The 14,018-nt window shown below is 41.9% G+C and overlaps 1 protein-coding gene across 4 annotated transcripts; it reads right to left on the reverse strand.

The window, feature by feature from the left end:
* Positions 1-2,241: 2,241 nt before the first annotated feature.
* On the reverse strand, positions 2,242-13,223 carry tfap2b (transcription factor AP-2 beta). Of its 4 annotated transcripts, none has more exons than XM_044048570.1 (7): positions 13,103-13,223; positions 10,015-10,473; positions 8,696-8,750; positions 7,344-7,563; positions 7,124-7,242; positions 6,231-6,372; positions 2,242-2,594 (listed from the first exon to the last, which is right to left on the reverse strand). In XM_044048570.1, exons 1-7 carry the CDS (start codon positions 13,148-13,150, stop codon positions 2,303-2,305), a joined length of 1,335 nt encoding a protein of 444 aa, XP_043904505.1. In that variant the 5' UTR covers positions 13,151-13,223; the 3' UTR covers positions 2,242-2,302. The 4 variants fall into 4 exon arrangements, with proteins under 4 accessions (XP_043904505.1, XP_043904503.1, XP_043904504.1 ...); XM_044048568.1 differs by having other exon boundaries at positions 8,672-8,750; XM_044048569.1 differs by lacking the exon at positions 13,103-13,223 and adding an exon at positions 10,782-11,235 and having other exon boundaries at positions 8,672-8,750.
* Between the last annotated feature and the right edge of the window lie 795 nt (positions 13,224-14,018).

The raw sequence follows: 14,018 nt of genomic DNA on the forward strand, positions 1-14,018 counted from the left end.
TAAAATAATTGTAGATTTGAATTTTTCTTGACAAAAAAGTTCCATGAAATCCCGTCTTTTTCTTCCATCTTAGCGTTGTCACATTAATGTTATTCAGAAAGTCGCATTTTCTTTTTTAATCCCCTCTTATGTAAGAATATTCATAATGCTATCATGAAACAAATATGGCCGTAGCATCATCATCATGGGACGAAAACCCTGTTTAACATTTTCACAGAGCTCAGACCCTGAATGGGAGACGACCCCCGACCTTCACCCACAGCCCACAGAGTATTTCCCTGGAGAAAAGGCGCGTGCTGCACACCTCGTATAATAATAAAACACATGGTTTATTATCAGTGTGATAGAAATGAAATCACTGGACAATAAGAAGCATGTCTACCCATCATCAGCACCATGACAACAGCTCTATAAGAACAGAAAAAAACCCCAAAACACTGGGTGTGAGTCCTTTAAGCCCGCCCCTGCCCCCGCCCACCTGCCCCGACAGCTCACAAAGGTCAAATCACAGATAAATAGGCCTCGTCCAAAACCGCAGGTCAACCTATTTACACAACCGTTCATTTAAATTAATATAAATAAATATTTACACACATAAATTAATACCCTCCCTGTGTTAAGTCACCGAAAATCAACCTGTTTCACAGATAAAATGCTCGTCCAACAGTTTACACACACACACACACACACACACAGAGGGCTGGGCAATGATTCAAAACTTTTGATATGGCATCTTGATCGATATCTGGACTTCAATTCCAACACCAAGCTGATTAAATCTGCTCTAGTATCGGTCATCAAACAAACACCAGCCTCTTAAAACAAGACACTGGGAGTTAAGTTCAGAAGTCTGAGAACATGGACGCACACTTTAGTCATCGTTGGTAACACCAGGCAATAACAACACGCTCAGACTCAAATGACCTCGTGGCAGAGAAAAATGTCACACAAAGTTCCAACTTTTTGGGCAAAAGACACCGAAATAGTACTTTTGTGACAGTATTTCACAGAATTTCAAAATAAAAGTCTTTGTTTTGATATGGAACTATTAATAGTTCACAATATAAACATATTTTTGGTGCAAAATGAATCTATTAATAAAAAACCCATACAGAAATAACTTATTTTGTTGTACGACTGATTTACTGTGAAACAAACACGACAGAAGTGCAATTAAATCGACGTTGCTGTTATTTTTTCTGCTTAAAAATACTCTTTAAAGTGTCGCTTACAACTTCTGCTTAAATATAAGTCTTCTCCTTTACTTAAGGTCAGTTATTGTTAAGGGGAAACGTTGTCTTTTAGTAGTGAGACTTGACAAATTCACAATGGCCTAAAAATGCAAAGGGAGTTTTAAATTCAACAGCAGAGAGCAACCTCCAATACATTCTTTAATTTGTTGCTAAACACTGTGTAACTTGTGCAGAACGCTCTGATGATTCCACTGTGAGATACTGTTTCTGTGAAATATCCTATTTCCACGTATAGTTATCACATACGTTCATTGTAGTTCTACTCACACTGAGCTCTTATGCTATTTAATATCTTATTCTTAACAGTCTCTATTTTGTTCTTCTATCTAAATATTCCGTTGTTTCTTGTATTTTATCGATTCTGATCTCTGCATCGTTGGCTGTCAGATTATCTAGAATTATCGGGCTGGATTATTATTAAAAACCAGGTAGTGACAGTACATGGAGTATAATCAGCAGGATCGCACCATGAGCTCCATGTCTTGTTGTGACTTCCTGTTGGCTCCAGGAAGTCAGCCTATCACGAGCACTGTTAGATTTGGGTCGGACGTCACGCTGCATGCTGATTGGCTCGCCGACTACTGACATTTAACATGGACGTTAGGCGATGGGGAGGAAGTTTGACACCACAAACGTTTTAAAGCCAGATACCCAGCCCCACCCACACACACACATTCACTCATTCATTCATTCATTCAGGCACACATCACATGTACACAACACTGTCTGTGGGCTGCTCACAGCGTCTCAGTCTCACAGGATGCAGGCAGGGGGAGCAAAATGGATGTAACACAGTAACCACCATGTCCTCGGGGGGGAATGAAAAGAACGTAACACAGATGAAAAATCCCTCTGTGCTCTCTGACTCTGGCCCACGGGTGTGTGTCTCCTCTTCCTCTGACTCTTCGTCCTCTTCAGCCTCGTGTGTGTGTGTGTGTGTGTGGCTGCTGCTGCCTCTCCATCCTTGCTCCCCTTCTTCTTCTTCTTCCTCCTCTTCTTCTTTTTCTTTTTTTTATTAAAATTCCCCTCTCCTCCCCTTCCCCCGTGCTTCATTTCCGCTGCTTGTCGTCTTTGTCGCCGACCTTGTTGCCGGCGTCGCCGTGCCGGCTGTTGGGCGGGTTGTTGAGAAACATCTTGTCGAGTCCTTTGAGAGCCTCGGTGAGGTAGTTCTGGAGGGCGGTGAGGGCGGCGCAGATGGCGGGCGAGCCGAAGCCGTGCGTGATGAAGGAGAAGTGGGAGAGGCAGCTCTGGATGCCGGGCTCCAGGATGGGCGAGGGCCTGGAGTTGCCCAGTGGAGTTCTGTCCTGGGCCAGCAGGTCTGTGAACTCCTTACACAGCTGTCTGCAGGGGCGAGAACACACAAGATATAAAGATTTCTATATAAAAAGAGTGGCAGGGCTTTTCCTCAGGAAGTCTGATCACTGCCCGTATTCACTGTCATTAATTTTAATGACCAGAGCTTCAGTGTGCGGCTGCTGGACTCTGGACTCTTATTATTGGCACACCAGATTATAGACAACATCATACGAATCTCAGCAGCCCAAAAGCTAGGATTCTGCAATTACCGAGAGCCTCAGAGCATCAGCTGCACATAATCTGAGGTTATTAATTTAAATTTGATTATGTTTTTTGTTTTGTTTTTTAACAGAAAGTTGCAGCAAACTAACTCTCTGCCCCAGATTAACATTAGGGAATCCAACCAAATAATTTAATCTTAATATTTTCACCATTCTATTAGTTAATAATTTGCTTTTAAAGCATAAATTATAAACATAATCCCTGTCCAAACCAGTGGTTTCCTCAGTAAATGTAACCAAACACACCTGCTTCAAAGCAGTGGAGGAAAGTAAATGGAAACACAAAAAGAGCACATTATGTCATATTTGTTGAAGAATACACAATATGTTGTATGAAATGAAACAATTTGAAACATCACTACATCATCTATCACGTTACAGTGTGATTATCACTGCAGAGTCATGTTGTTTAACCCACAATAACACACATCAGACCGTGTTTTCTGATTGTTGCACATTATTATGACGTAATGACGTAGTCGTGGATACAGTGAAGCCAAAGGCAGGATAATATAAAAAATATAAAAATCATTCTCACTCACCCAAAGTAAAGTAACTCTAGCTGTTCAGAATTTAGCGTCAAATCAGTGTATTTACAGGATTATTGTACTTTAAGATTATGATTTATGATTTCCCATAGGGTCTTTGGTTTAGTTCAGTTTTTCTTTTTTGATTCTCCCTCCATCCATTTGTGCTTAATTTTCATATTACCAGTTTTTCCCAGAATGCCTTTTTGTAATGTAAAGTAAATGCGATGCTGTGATCAGCTGCTTCAGTATAAAGTGTAGTTTTCCCATGAGATTATTTCAATTAAACACAGTGAGTATTTCATTCCCCTGAAAATATGACCTACTGACAACTGTCTATAAAGTACATTTAAATAAAGTTTTATTTATATGTGTATGTGTAATGCACATCTAGTTTATGCTGAAATACGTTTAACAAATATCCATCAAGAAATGGAGACAAACATTCCATCAAATCCCAAAATCAGTGAAAGCCTTTTCTTTAACCACTGCATAAATATTTGTGATATATTATATTATTATATAAATATTATAAACAAACCTTAATTGTTAACCTGTAATTCATATGATGGGTTATTATTCTGAATCAGTACCGCAACTATCGATCATTTTATTTAATAAAGTGATTCATCTGTTATTTTCTCAATTCATTGATTTCGTTTGGTTCATAAAACGTTTATTAGTGTTTTCCCCAAACCTTTGTGGTTATTAAGTATATATAAAATATCCAGTGAAGCAAAGAAACCGGAAACATTGTATTTATCAATTAAATAACCCACCTTTAAACCAAACAGTTGATTCATTTAGTTATTACCGCAGCCCCAAAATGCATCTTAATTATATATTAAATTTGAGAGCATCTTTAAATATAGTGATGATTTTTCAGTATGTTGTCCTCAAATTTTAGGCCCAATTTTTTATTATTTTCTAGAGATCCATCTCTTTTAGATTCACACACACACACACACACACACACAAACACACACATACTGAGGCCTCGAGGGCAAAACTGCAGCAAATGAGTGACAGGCTGTGGAGGCCAAGCCCAGCTGGGTTTAGGGGTGGTGGGAGGTGGGGGGTGGGGGAGGAGAGGAGAAGCCGCCACCTCGGGCTACACTCAAGGCTCTCGCTGTTGTTTTCTGGCGACTTGAAACACTTCACTGCTAAATAATGAATTTCTAACAGGCAGCAACGAGACACACGGTGCTGGAACACACACACACACACACACACACACTCTGACAGGCAGGTGGTTTATGCACTAAAGCGTCCAGCAAACAGCGCTTACAGGAGCTCTAACTCAACACTGAGGAGAACAAACGGACCCAGATTAAGATTAAGGATCTGTGTTTGAATCCACATTTAAACCACCTTTGTAAATAAAATATATAAATAAAACTGCTGAGTGCAATCACAAACGCCTCAGGTTCCATTCCTGCACTTTAACGGCCGTAAACATTGATGAATATAAGTAACTTTTATGAGGAGAATGTGTAAAAACACACACACACACACACACACACACAGGATCAATGGTGAAGACCGGAGGCTCCAAACACTTCCAACAACAACATCAGAGCTGTTTTATTTTTATATTTATTTGTGTGTTTTTTATAATGTCTGTGAGCTACAGTCCACATTAAAGTGTCCGGCATCAAATGAGGCTGAAGTTAAAGGTTATTGTAGTACTTAGTGTGTCAAAACACAATAAGATGCACTATATAATAACATGTGTTAACCTCTGTTGTCGTTAAAACATCGCGTGTGTTGAATTTAGCGAGATCTACTAATATAAACGTAATTATTTCAATATAAAAAATTACGTTTCTTATCATTTATTATCAATTTTATTCTGAAACTTGCCTTAATTCCGTCATAATAAGATCATTTTATTTTTTACGTTCCCTTATTATACTTGCGTGGGATTTTCCGGTTGGCTGCCATATGCGACTTCACCCCTAGGTGTCACTAAAAGCTACACACTGGTGCTTTAATGTTTTTGCTCTGTCATGTTTTAAATCTTCGTGAAGGTTGAATATTTAACTGAAACAGCAAAGTTTTCTCTTTTCCCGGATATTTAAGCTTATGTCACAATATGAAATTGTATTTTTTTTTTTTTTATCATACATGACTCAGCATTTATGTGCCATTTTCTTCAGTCGCACAACTGAGTTTTTCTGTGTGGTGAATTTTTTAGTCACTCATTCCACCTCAAGTTACTTTGTGTGTGTGTGTGTGTGTTCTTGTATTTGTTCCCTCTTCAGGACCTTTTTTTCTGTCATAAACACTGACCTTGTCAGGATCAGTAGAGACCAAAACCTGGTCCTAATAGGAGCTGGTTAAGTTTAGGGCAGAAATTGTGAATTGTGGTTAGGGTTAAGGTTTTGCTTGGTGTGTGTGTGTGTGTGTGTGTGTGTGTGTGTGTGTGTGTGTGTGTGTGTGTGTGTGTGTGTCTCAGGGAGACTCATTAAGGCCCCAAAGGGTGATTCATTTCAACATTCATTGGATATTTGGGTAAAATGGGCGCCCTGTTTGACAACCCGCACTAAAGATTATTTTTGGATAAACCTTTTCCAATTGTTGAGGCCAAATACAGTCGATTATATGTCATTTTTTAGATAATTTGAACATTTAAATATGATAACCTCAGTTGCACAAAGCAGAAATGCAGTGGAGACTTATTTTCCCCAGTTAAAATATAAATATTCATCAATAATCAGATTTCTCCGGTCAGTTTCCATATGAGCTTGACTGCAGACATATCTATATCTTGTATATGTATACATGTGTTATGTCCTCCGTGTCAGACCACATCAGGCCATACAAGACGATGAAAGGCGCCACAATCGAATCAAACGCTCCATCAAACTCACTTTGTCGCCAGCAGCATGTTTTTCCGCGTGTGCAGCTCGTTGGGGTCCGCGTGCTGCCGGTTGAGGTACTCGCTCACGGCTTTGGTGGGAAACTCCGTCTCGCAGATGTAACCGAAATCCCGGGCCAGGTGGACCGCTTCACCTGAGGGTGGGGAGTGGGTGTGGAGAGTACACAGAACACGGTAAATATCACGTAGACAAAACAGTTCGCTGCAATTTAACTGGAGAACGTGTTTGACTTAATCGATTATTGTTAGTTTCTATTTACTTGTATATACACACACACCCTATTTGTTTGCTATGTCTTAAATAAATATAATAAAATCAATATTAGTATCTTATACACAGCGTGTTTACCGACCACACACATCTCTTACGCACCAAAATGGATAAACATGTTCACATGTGTTGTGTAAAAAGAATTTAAATGACTTATTTGTTTGCAGAAATGTGAGGAAAAATAGCGCCATTCTGGTTTAAAAGCACCAACATACTTAGAAGCAAACACTGGGTTTAGTAAAGGAAGTATATTTAATCTATAAATGTAGAATATTAATAATATAAACGAGATATTAAAGGTGACACTGACTATTTATTCATGACAAAACTCTCTCTCCTGAAGCCATTATATAAAAACAAAAGTCTGTGAGGTCATAATCTCTGTAATCCCTAGATTTTTGGCTGTGCGTAATTTGCGCGTAATGTTTTGGAACGACACATTGTCTGTTCTGGACATCTGTAGTATAATATAACATGTGTTTGGGTCATTTTTTGGCGGGGAAACATGGCGTGTTTGTTTGTTTGTTTTTTGTTTTATATGAAATAGAAAATGCTGGCACAATATTGATGCTGTGTGATTTAAAAAAAGGAAAAAAAAAGAAAAAAGAAATCACCTTCTACAAGAGACGTTAGTAATGTGACGTTGGCAGCTTTGCGTCTTCCTGCAGGTAAATTCAGTCCAATCTTCTCCAGTTTTTCCCTCAAACACTTGCCACCGTTTTTGGACTTTGCTCTGTAAGAAAAATAAATACATTCAGAACAATTCAGAGTAGTGCACATACACACGTGTGTGTGTGTGTGTGTGTGTGTAAGGGTACAAACAACCTCCTCTACCTTCTCAGCACTCCTCCTAACAAGGAGGCGTTGAGGCACTCGGGCGGGGACAGTCTCCTCTGCACCTCCCCTACGGTCACTTTGTACTTGGAGGTGGAGCTGAGCAGCGACAGGCGGCCCGGTACCGAGCAGAACACCTCGTTAATGTTGACGGTGATTCCACCGATCAGGCCGTCCTTACCGAGCATCAGAGAGCCCACGTTTTTGGGAGGCATTGGAACTGGAGGAGGAAGAGGAGGAGGAGGAAGAAGAAGAAGAAAACATCAACACACGTCTCCTCAAATCCACTCTGCACACATGCATGACCGCGCGCGCTCATCCCCGGCCCAATGAGGCGCCCACGCGCCGGGCATTAGCTGTTATTTAATGTCGCGCGACATTCTCATTACAATATTATCGATTGTTGATTGGCTCGCGCTCCCAAATCGCATTAACCACCTCCCAGTCTTTTCTCCACGGCCGGTTTAACTCCCACCAGCAGCTCCACTCCGGAAGCTCCTGCATCCAGCGCGTTAATGCGCGCGCTAATGGCGTCAAAGATTTTTTTTTCCCTGCCATGTGTGCGTGCGTGCGTGCGTGGGTGCGTGCACGTGTGCGGGCGAACCGAGGCCAGTTGGAGGGAGTTTTTTTTTTGATGACTCCATGGGGGATAATACCGCAGATTAGCTCTAAACGAGCTCACGAGATCTCCGTGAGCGGTGCCATTTATTACATCAGCGGCTTAAATGCCCCGCGGGGAGCGCAGTCACTCCACAGCCCGCTAACTAAATCACCGCACATCATCATCGTCATCATCATCATCTGAGCGGCAGTCACTCACTGACTGACTGACATATCAATATACCGGCATGTTTAACCCGCATTTACACACCTGAAAACACTGGATTTATATAATTAACCCAAATATACACGTTAAAAACCGATACATCTTATTTTATTACACAACAGAAAATGACTTGTAGTCGTAAAAATACATGTAATGAATAGATTTATACATAATAAATAATAAAAATGAATGATTGTTTTTTTTGTGGGCAATCGCATTAATAATAATAACATTTTGGACATAGTGGAGAAATACTGGTACTTGTGTGGGTATACTTTTATATTTGTGACCTTTTTAGGACCTTGTCAGGACCAGAATTCCTCATGGAGGCTTTAAAACCTGGTCCTAATGAGGCACAACCTCGTTTCTGAGCAACTGGTTAAGGTAAGGGCTAAGATTTGGTTTGTGGTTAGGTTTAGGTTAGTTTACAGGTGATGGCTAAGGTTAGTGTCCAAGTGAATGGGAGTCCATGCAGTGTCCCGAGTAGAATAGCTGTACAAACCTGTGTGTGTGTGTATGTACACACCTTTCTTAATTACCGATTGGTCCAGGATGTTCGTTCCGTTGGTGTCGTCAATGGTCTGTCACAATCAAACACACAAATACACGTCATCACTATGGAGCTGCTTCAAACAGATAACAGCACCAGGGGGAAAAAAAGTTGTAAATGTAAATTATTTAGGTCAACGCACAAAAGAAGAAAGGAAAACTCTCATCCTTCATCCTCACGTGAAATAAATTAATCCTCACACACACACAGCCGAACACCGGCACAACAAAGAAAGGGGGAAAAAAAAGCCCAACCAAGATTAATTTGTTGAAACACATTTATACGAGGTTAATAAATGCGTGACACAAACAGGGGAAGCCAGAAATGAGAAGGTATAGTGGAGGTTAAATGGCAGACGATTCGTGATGGTTGTGCCCCGAGGGCGTGAGCGAGAGGAAGATGAAATCCCACACAAGCTCTCACACTATAAAAGTCCATTTCACACAGTCTTTACTCTGCTCTGTGAACCTTTACTGCAGCAGCAGCAGCACTCACTATCAAATCCATATCATCCTGGAAGAAACAATAATAATAAATCCTTATTTCACAACAAATGGAATTAAATTCAATCAGAAATGACTCGTATTATGAGTTGTTATTGCTGTGTAAAGGCAGGTTGGTGTGAATTTACGTCACATTTGAGCAGCTTATGCCACATATCAGCATCTTCTCATCTCACAGCCCTGAGGGAATAATATTTATGCTGCTGCTGCTGCTGCTGCTCAGAGGTCACTGACCTCTGCTCTGAAAGCACAAGGAAACACGCCAACACCAGAAGTAGACAGCTGTCAACAATAACCACTGTGCAGTGCTGCTGTTTCTTTGGAAAACCCAATTTAAATGTTCCTTTATACAGATATAATTTTTTTTCTGTAATTGCATCCACATTTAAAAGGCCCAAAACAGTGTTAATATGCTAAAAAACAGCCTATATACTGACAATTATATGGATCAAATGTGAAATATTTAACGATTGAGTCAAAAATGTGGGTTTTAAAATTTTTAAAACATAAATCTGAGGGAAAACATTCACAGCAGTTGTTTTAAAAAGTATGTTTTCAAAATAAATAAACGTAGCATTGATATTTAATAAACATTTTGTTAGAAAGTCTTACATTTTACATAAAAAAGTAAAATTGCTTTAAAAAAATTCAAAAATATTGGTTAAAAATGAATCTGAATCCTACATTTTTTTTTTTTTAATAATAATTTGGCAAATATTATGTCACTGATGTCATTAAATAACTTTTCCACACACACACACAAAACATTAACCCCGGTGACCTTTGACTCACCTGAACATCCTCCATGCCGTGCAGCCCGTGCAGTAGCCCGTCGCCCATCCCGGAATCCAGTCCCGGGTGGGTGGAGTGCAGCAGCACGTCGGGCCTCCGTACGCCGTAGTCCCGCCGTGGGTCCAGACCGGACAGCTGAGGCAGCGAGGCCCGCGGCTGCGCCAGCAGAGCCGAGCTGTCCATCCGCTCCCCGGCGGCGTCCTGCCGCTGCCGCGCGCCCCATGCGCCCTGCTGGCTCTGGTGCAGGGAGTTCAGCGAGTACGGGTCGCTGACGTGGGAGTACGGGTCCTGGCTCTGGTAGTGAGCGAGCGGCTGATACGGCGGCGGGAAGTAAGGAGGCTGGAAGTCCGACGAGGGCGCGTGAGACAGCGGCGGCGCGCTGGAGTAGGGTCCCCCATGCGACACGGAGCCCAGCTGGGACAGGCGCGAGCTGTGGCTCGAGACACCGTCATGCCGGTCCTAGGAAAAAAAAAAAGAGAAAAGGGGAAAAATCATCTCTCTGCAGAATTAGATCCACATTTTAAACAGAATGGGGAGGGAAAAAAAGGCCCGTGGATCGTGATGCATTTATTAAAGTGTTGCCTCTGGTGAAGCAGAAATGACTCTGGATCTCGTGAACATAAAAGAGCCTCGAGCTACAATGTTACAGCTTCATTTAAAAAGCTCACAGCGATTCAGCGTTTGCGCAAAAAAAAAAAAAAAAAAAAAAAAAAGAAAATGAAAAGAAAAGAAAAGAAAAGAAAATGACTGAAGGGAAGGAAACTCACCGCGGTGGAGTAAGAATGAACTAACATCTGTAAAGCCTCTCTGGGTGTCACGAGTGGGCTCACGGTAAAACAGCAGTGCGCTATAGTGGAGACGTTGTTTGGCCCAAACAGCCAAACTCATTCCAGGAGAAAGAAGCCGCTCGTGTTGTTTTTTTTTTCAGTGTCAGCCTCGGCCTGATCTCCAGCTCCGCACTGAAGCTTCCTGCGCCCGGAGCTGCCGCCGCTCTGAGTGTGAGCACCGAACTCCCGCCTCTCCTCTCTACCCCCGGTATATGGAGTAATTGTTATTCATGACTGGGACTTACAGGAATATTAATGCGCGCGAGGCAGGGGGACTGGCGACACACGGAGCGTGAAGCCTCTCGCGCAACCGTGAGTGACGTTTAAATTCCACGGAGAGCTGAAACGACGCGCGAACAGCAGGATAAGTAAAAGGAGAAGAAGAAGGAAGACTCTAACTCTCGTGTTCAGACAGGAGAGAGCAGAACAGGGCCCCCAGACCCGCGAGGAATCCCCATCACAGACATAATCGCTTTGGGGGACTTTTGAAAGCAAAATCTGACGCAAGGAAAGCGCACGCTCCTGTCTTTGGAGACACTTTGGCACAGACCATTTGTGCGCAAAAGGCGTTGGCGTCAGAGGATGGCTTTATACTGTCTGATCAGCTGAGTTAACATGGATGCGTCAGTTCACAATCACTGTTTACATTCGGGTTAAAGACTATTTGGTGTCTCCTTTTTTTTGACGCACAGACTGCTGCGCAAAAGACGTTGACGTTACGAGTCTGTGAATATCAGTTCACTGTCTGAACAGCTGGGGTTAAACCAGTGTGTGTCCGAGTTTACAATCACAGACTTGTGGCTTGTTAATAAATAGAGAAAATGTTTGCACCAAAGTAAAAATGCACTTTTACGCACACACTCCAACATCATTCATGCGCAAAAGGCTTTGTATTTGGACATCAGTGGATACAGTGGTGTGTTTCCTGAACAGCTGGGTTCATATGAGCGGGTCAGAGTTTCAAATGATACTTAACGGGTTTCTCCAAAGTCAAAGGTGACTTTTACGCACAGACAAAACTCGCAAAAAAGCAGCAGACGTGCATGGACAGTCACGAAATGTCTGAACAGCTGGTTTAACAAGAATGTGTCACAGATGTGGAGCCTGTAGAGTAAAAGTTTGTACTTTTACGCAAAGACGCCAAAACTCCTGCACAGACATTATGTTTGCGCAAATATCGTTTGGTACGTATTTGGATGTGTGAGTGAATCCTTCCACACAATTTATATCTTGTTATTATTTAAGTTAAAGACGTTTCATCCAATGTCAAAGTCCTCTTTTACGCACAGATGCAACATTCCTCTGTCTTCCTCTTCTTCTTCCTCCCCTCGCTCCCACATTTCTCCTTCAGTGTAGTAAAGTCACACTCGCGAAGAATCAAAGGCGCCTCTCGTTGTGTCGCAGCTGTGTTTTTTTTTTTTAACGACTCAAACACAAACACACACTCGAGACTGTGGCTGCTGGACGCACGAGGGGCTCGTGTGAACGGTGTCAAGAGTCAAAAGGAGCGATTAAACGCTACATTGTAGTCCACGCAGCCCCTCTTTGCCCTCGTGGATGACTTGTTTAACAACATCACAGCTTCCCCGACCCCTCCCTCCCTCCCTCTCTCGCTCCCTCGCGCCGTGGGAGAAAAGCCATGTGCCGCACGAGACAAGAGAGGCTTCCCACCGGGCTGAGCCGAGGGGCCTCGCGAGCGATCTTTTCTTCCACCGCTTTGTGCTCCAGCCCATTCAGCGCGAGCAGCGATTCTCCCCCACTCCTCCCACCAACACCAACACCACGCGCGGCGGCATTTCTCCTCCCTGCCCTCGCTCGTATTTAACAAAATATTGTTCTGGGATGAAAGCCAAACGATTAACATCAATATCCCTGACACGCCACCCTGCTCTGACCCAGCGTCTCTGCTTCTGTCATGTCCTTTCACAGCAATAAAAAACAATATATGCGCTCTATTTTTAATCCTATATTTGTCCTACATTTCTATACTACTTTATTAGTTACAAAGGCAAAAAGTCAAAATGCAAATTATCTGTATCAATGTCAAATATATTCCTTTTATACCATATGATCCAAACAGTGCGTTAACCTGCGCCAAAAAAAAATCAAATAAAACGAAATCCAGTGGTCACATTTAAGGAAAAATTGACATTTTTTAACTCAATATTTGCTGCAGTTCACATTCACTCACACATAACAGGCCGTACAGCCTGAGAACGCACTCAGCAGCAGCAGCAGCAGGTGAAAGACACACACGTTACCTCGTAAATGTCTTCATACTTGACATTCTCCACTAGTTTCCACAGCATGGTCGCGTCTCCGGTGTCGGTAAACCGAATGCAGCCAAGTGAGGAAGGGACGTCTCAACTCTCTCTCTCTCTCTCTCTCTCTCTCCCCCTGTCTCCCTCCCTCTCTCTCTCCCTCCCTGTGTGTGTGTGTGTGAATGGGGAACCCCTGTAAAGGCTGCACGCTTGACTTTACTGTAAGGATGGGGCGGGATGACAGCAGCAGCAGCAGCAGACTTGTAAAACGAGAGAGCGATTTTTTTTTTTTTATGAACAAAACAGGAAATACATGTTTTATTTATAATATGCTTCTACAGTTGCCAAAATAAAAGCACAGTTGTTCAACTAACAAAGTATTTAAAAGAGTCAATTCTGGCTTCTTATTCTGAATTCTTCTGATGTTGATAAAGCTGATCATTTCGATGATATCACTTGGATTAACATGCCTGGCACAGAAAATACATCTCTGAAGGTGACAAATGACAGGAAAAATCATCATAAACTTCAGTTCTTACATTCTTGTCTTTATTTTTCCCACTTTTTTATTGAATCTGTTTTCTTATTTTTCATCTTTTTAGATTTTCAAAGCTTGTGTTTTTCTCTCATAAATGATGGTGGAAGTTCTAAGTATTTTATTGATCCAGGGCATTCATCACAAAGATACGACTATGTAAGAAACATCTTCCAGTTCACTCAATGTGTTTAAACACCAGGTAGAGCAATGTTTATTCTAAATATCCTAACACTTTCACATACTCATCTCAGTGAGTCAATGTCCAGAAAACCTTCAGTGCTGCAGCGGTGGTGACTTTCAAAGTCCTGTATATACCGTGTATATATAGTCTTATGAGGCCTATAACCATATTGAGTCTAATTATTTCTCAATGACTTT

This window comes from Solea senegalensis, linkage group LG17 (assembly GCF_019176455.1).
Source record: "Solea senegalensis isolate Sse05_10M linkage group LG17, IFAPA_SoseM_1, whole genome shotgun sequence".
NCBI lineage: Eukaryota > Metazoa > Chordata > Actinopteri > Pleuronectiformes > Soleidae > Solea > Solea senegalensis.

Excerpts from the sequence above, each read along its gene's own strand:
- tfap2b (XM_044048568.1), bottom strand. The coding sequence starts at position 13,150 with ATGCTGTGGAAACTAGTGGAGAATGTCAAGTATGAAGACATTTACGAG. Across the intron at positions 7,564-8,671 it reads GTACATACACACACACACAG|TTCCAATGCCTCCCAAAAAC; the intron begins GTTTGTACAGCT and ends TTCCTCCTCCAG. Across the intron at positions 2,595-6,230 it reads AACATGCTGCTGGCGACAAA|ACAGCTGTGTAAGGAGTTCA; the intron begins GTGAGTTTGATG and ends TCGCCCCTGCAG.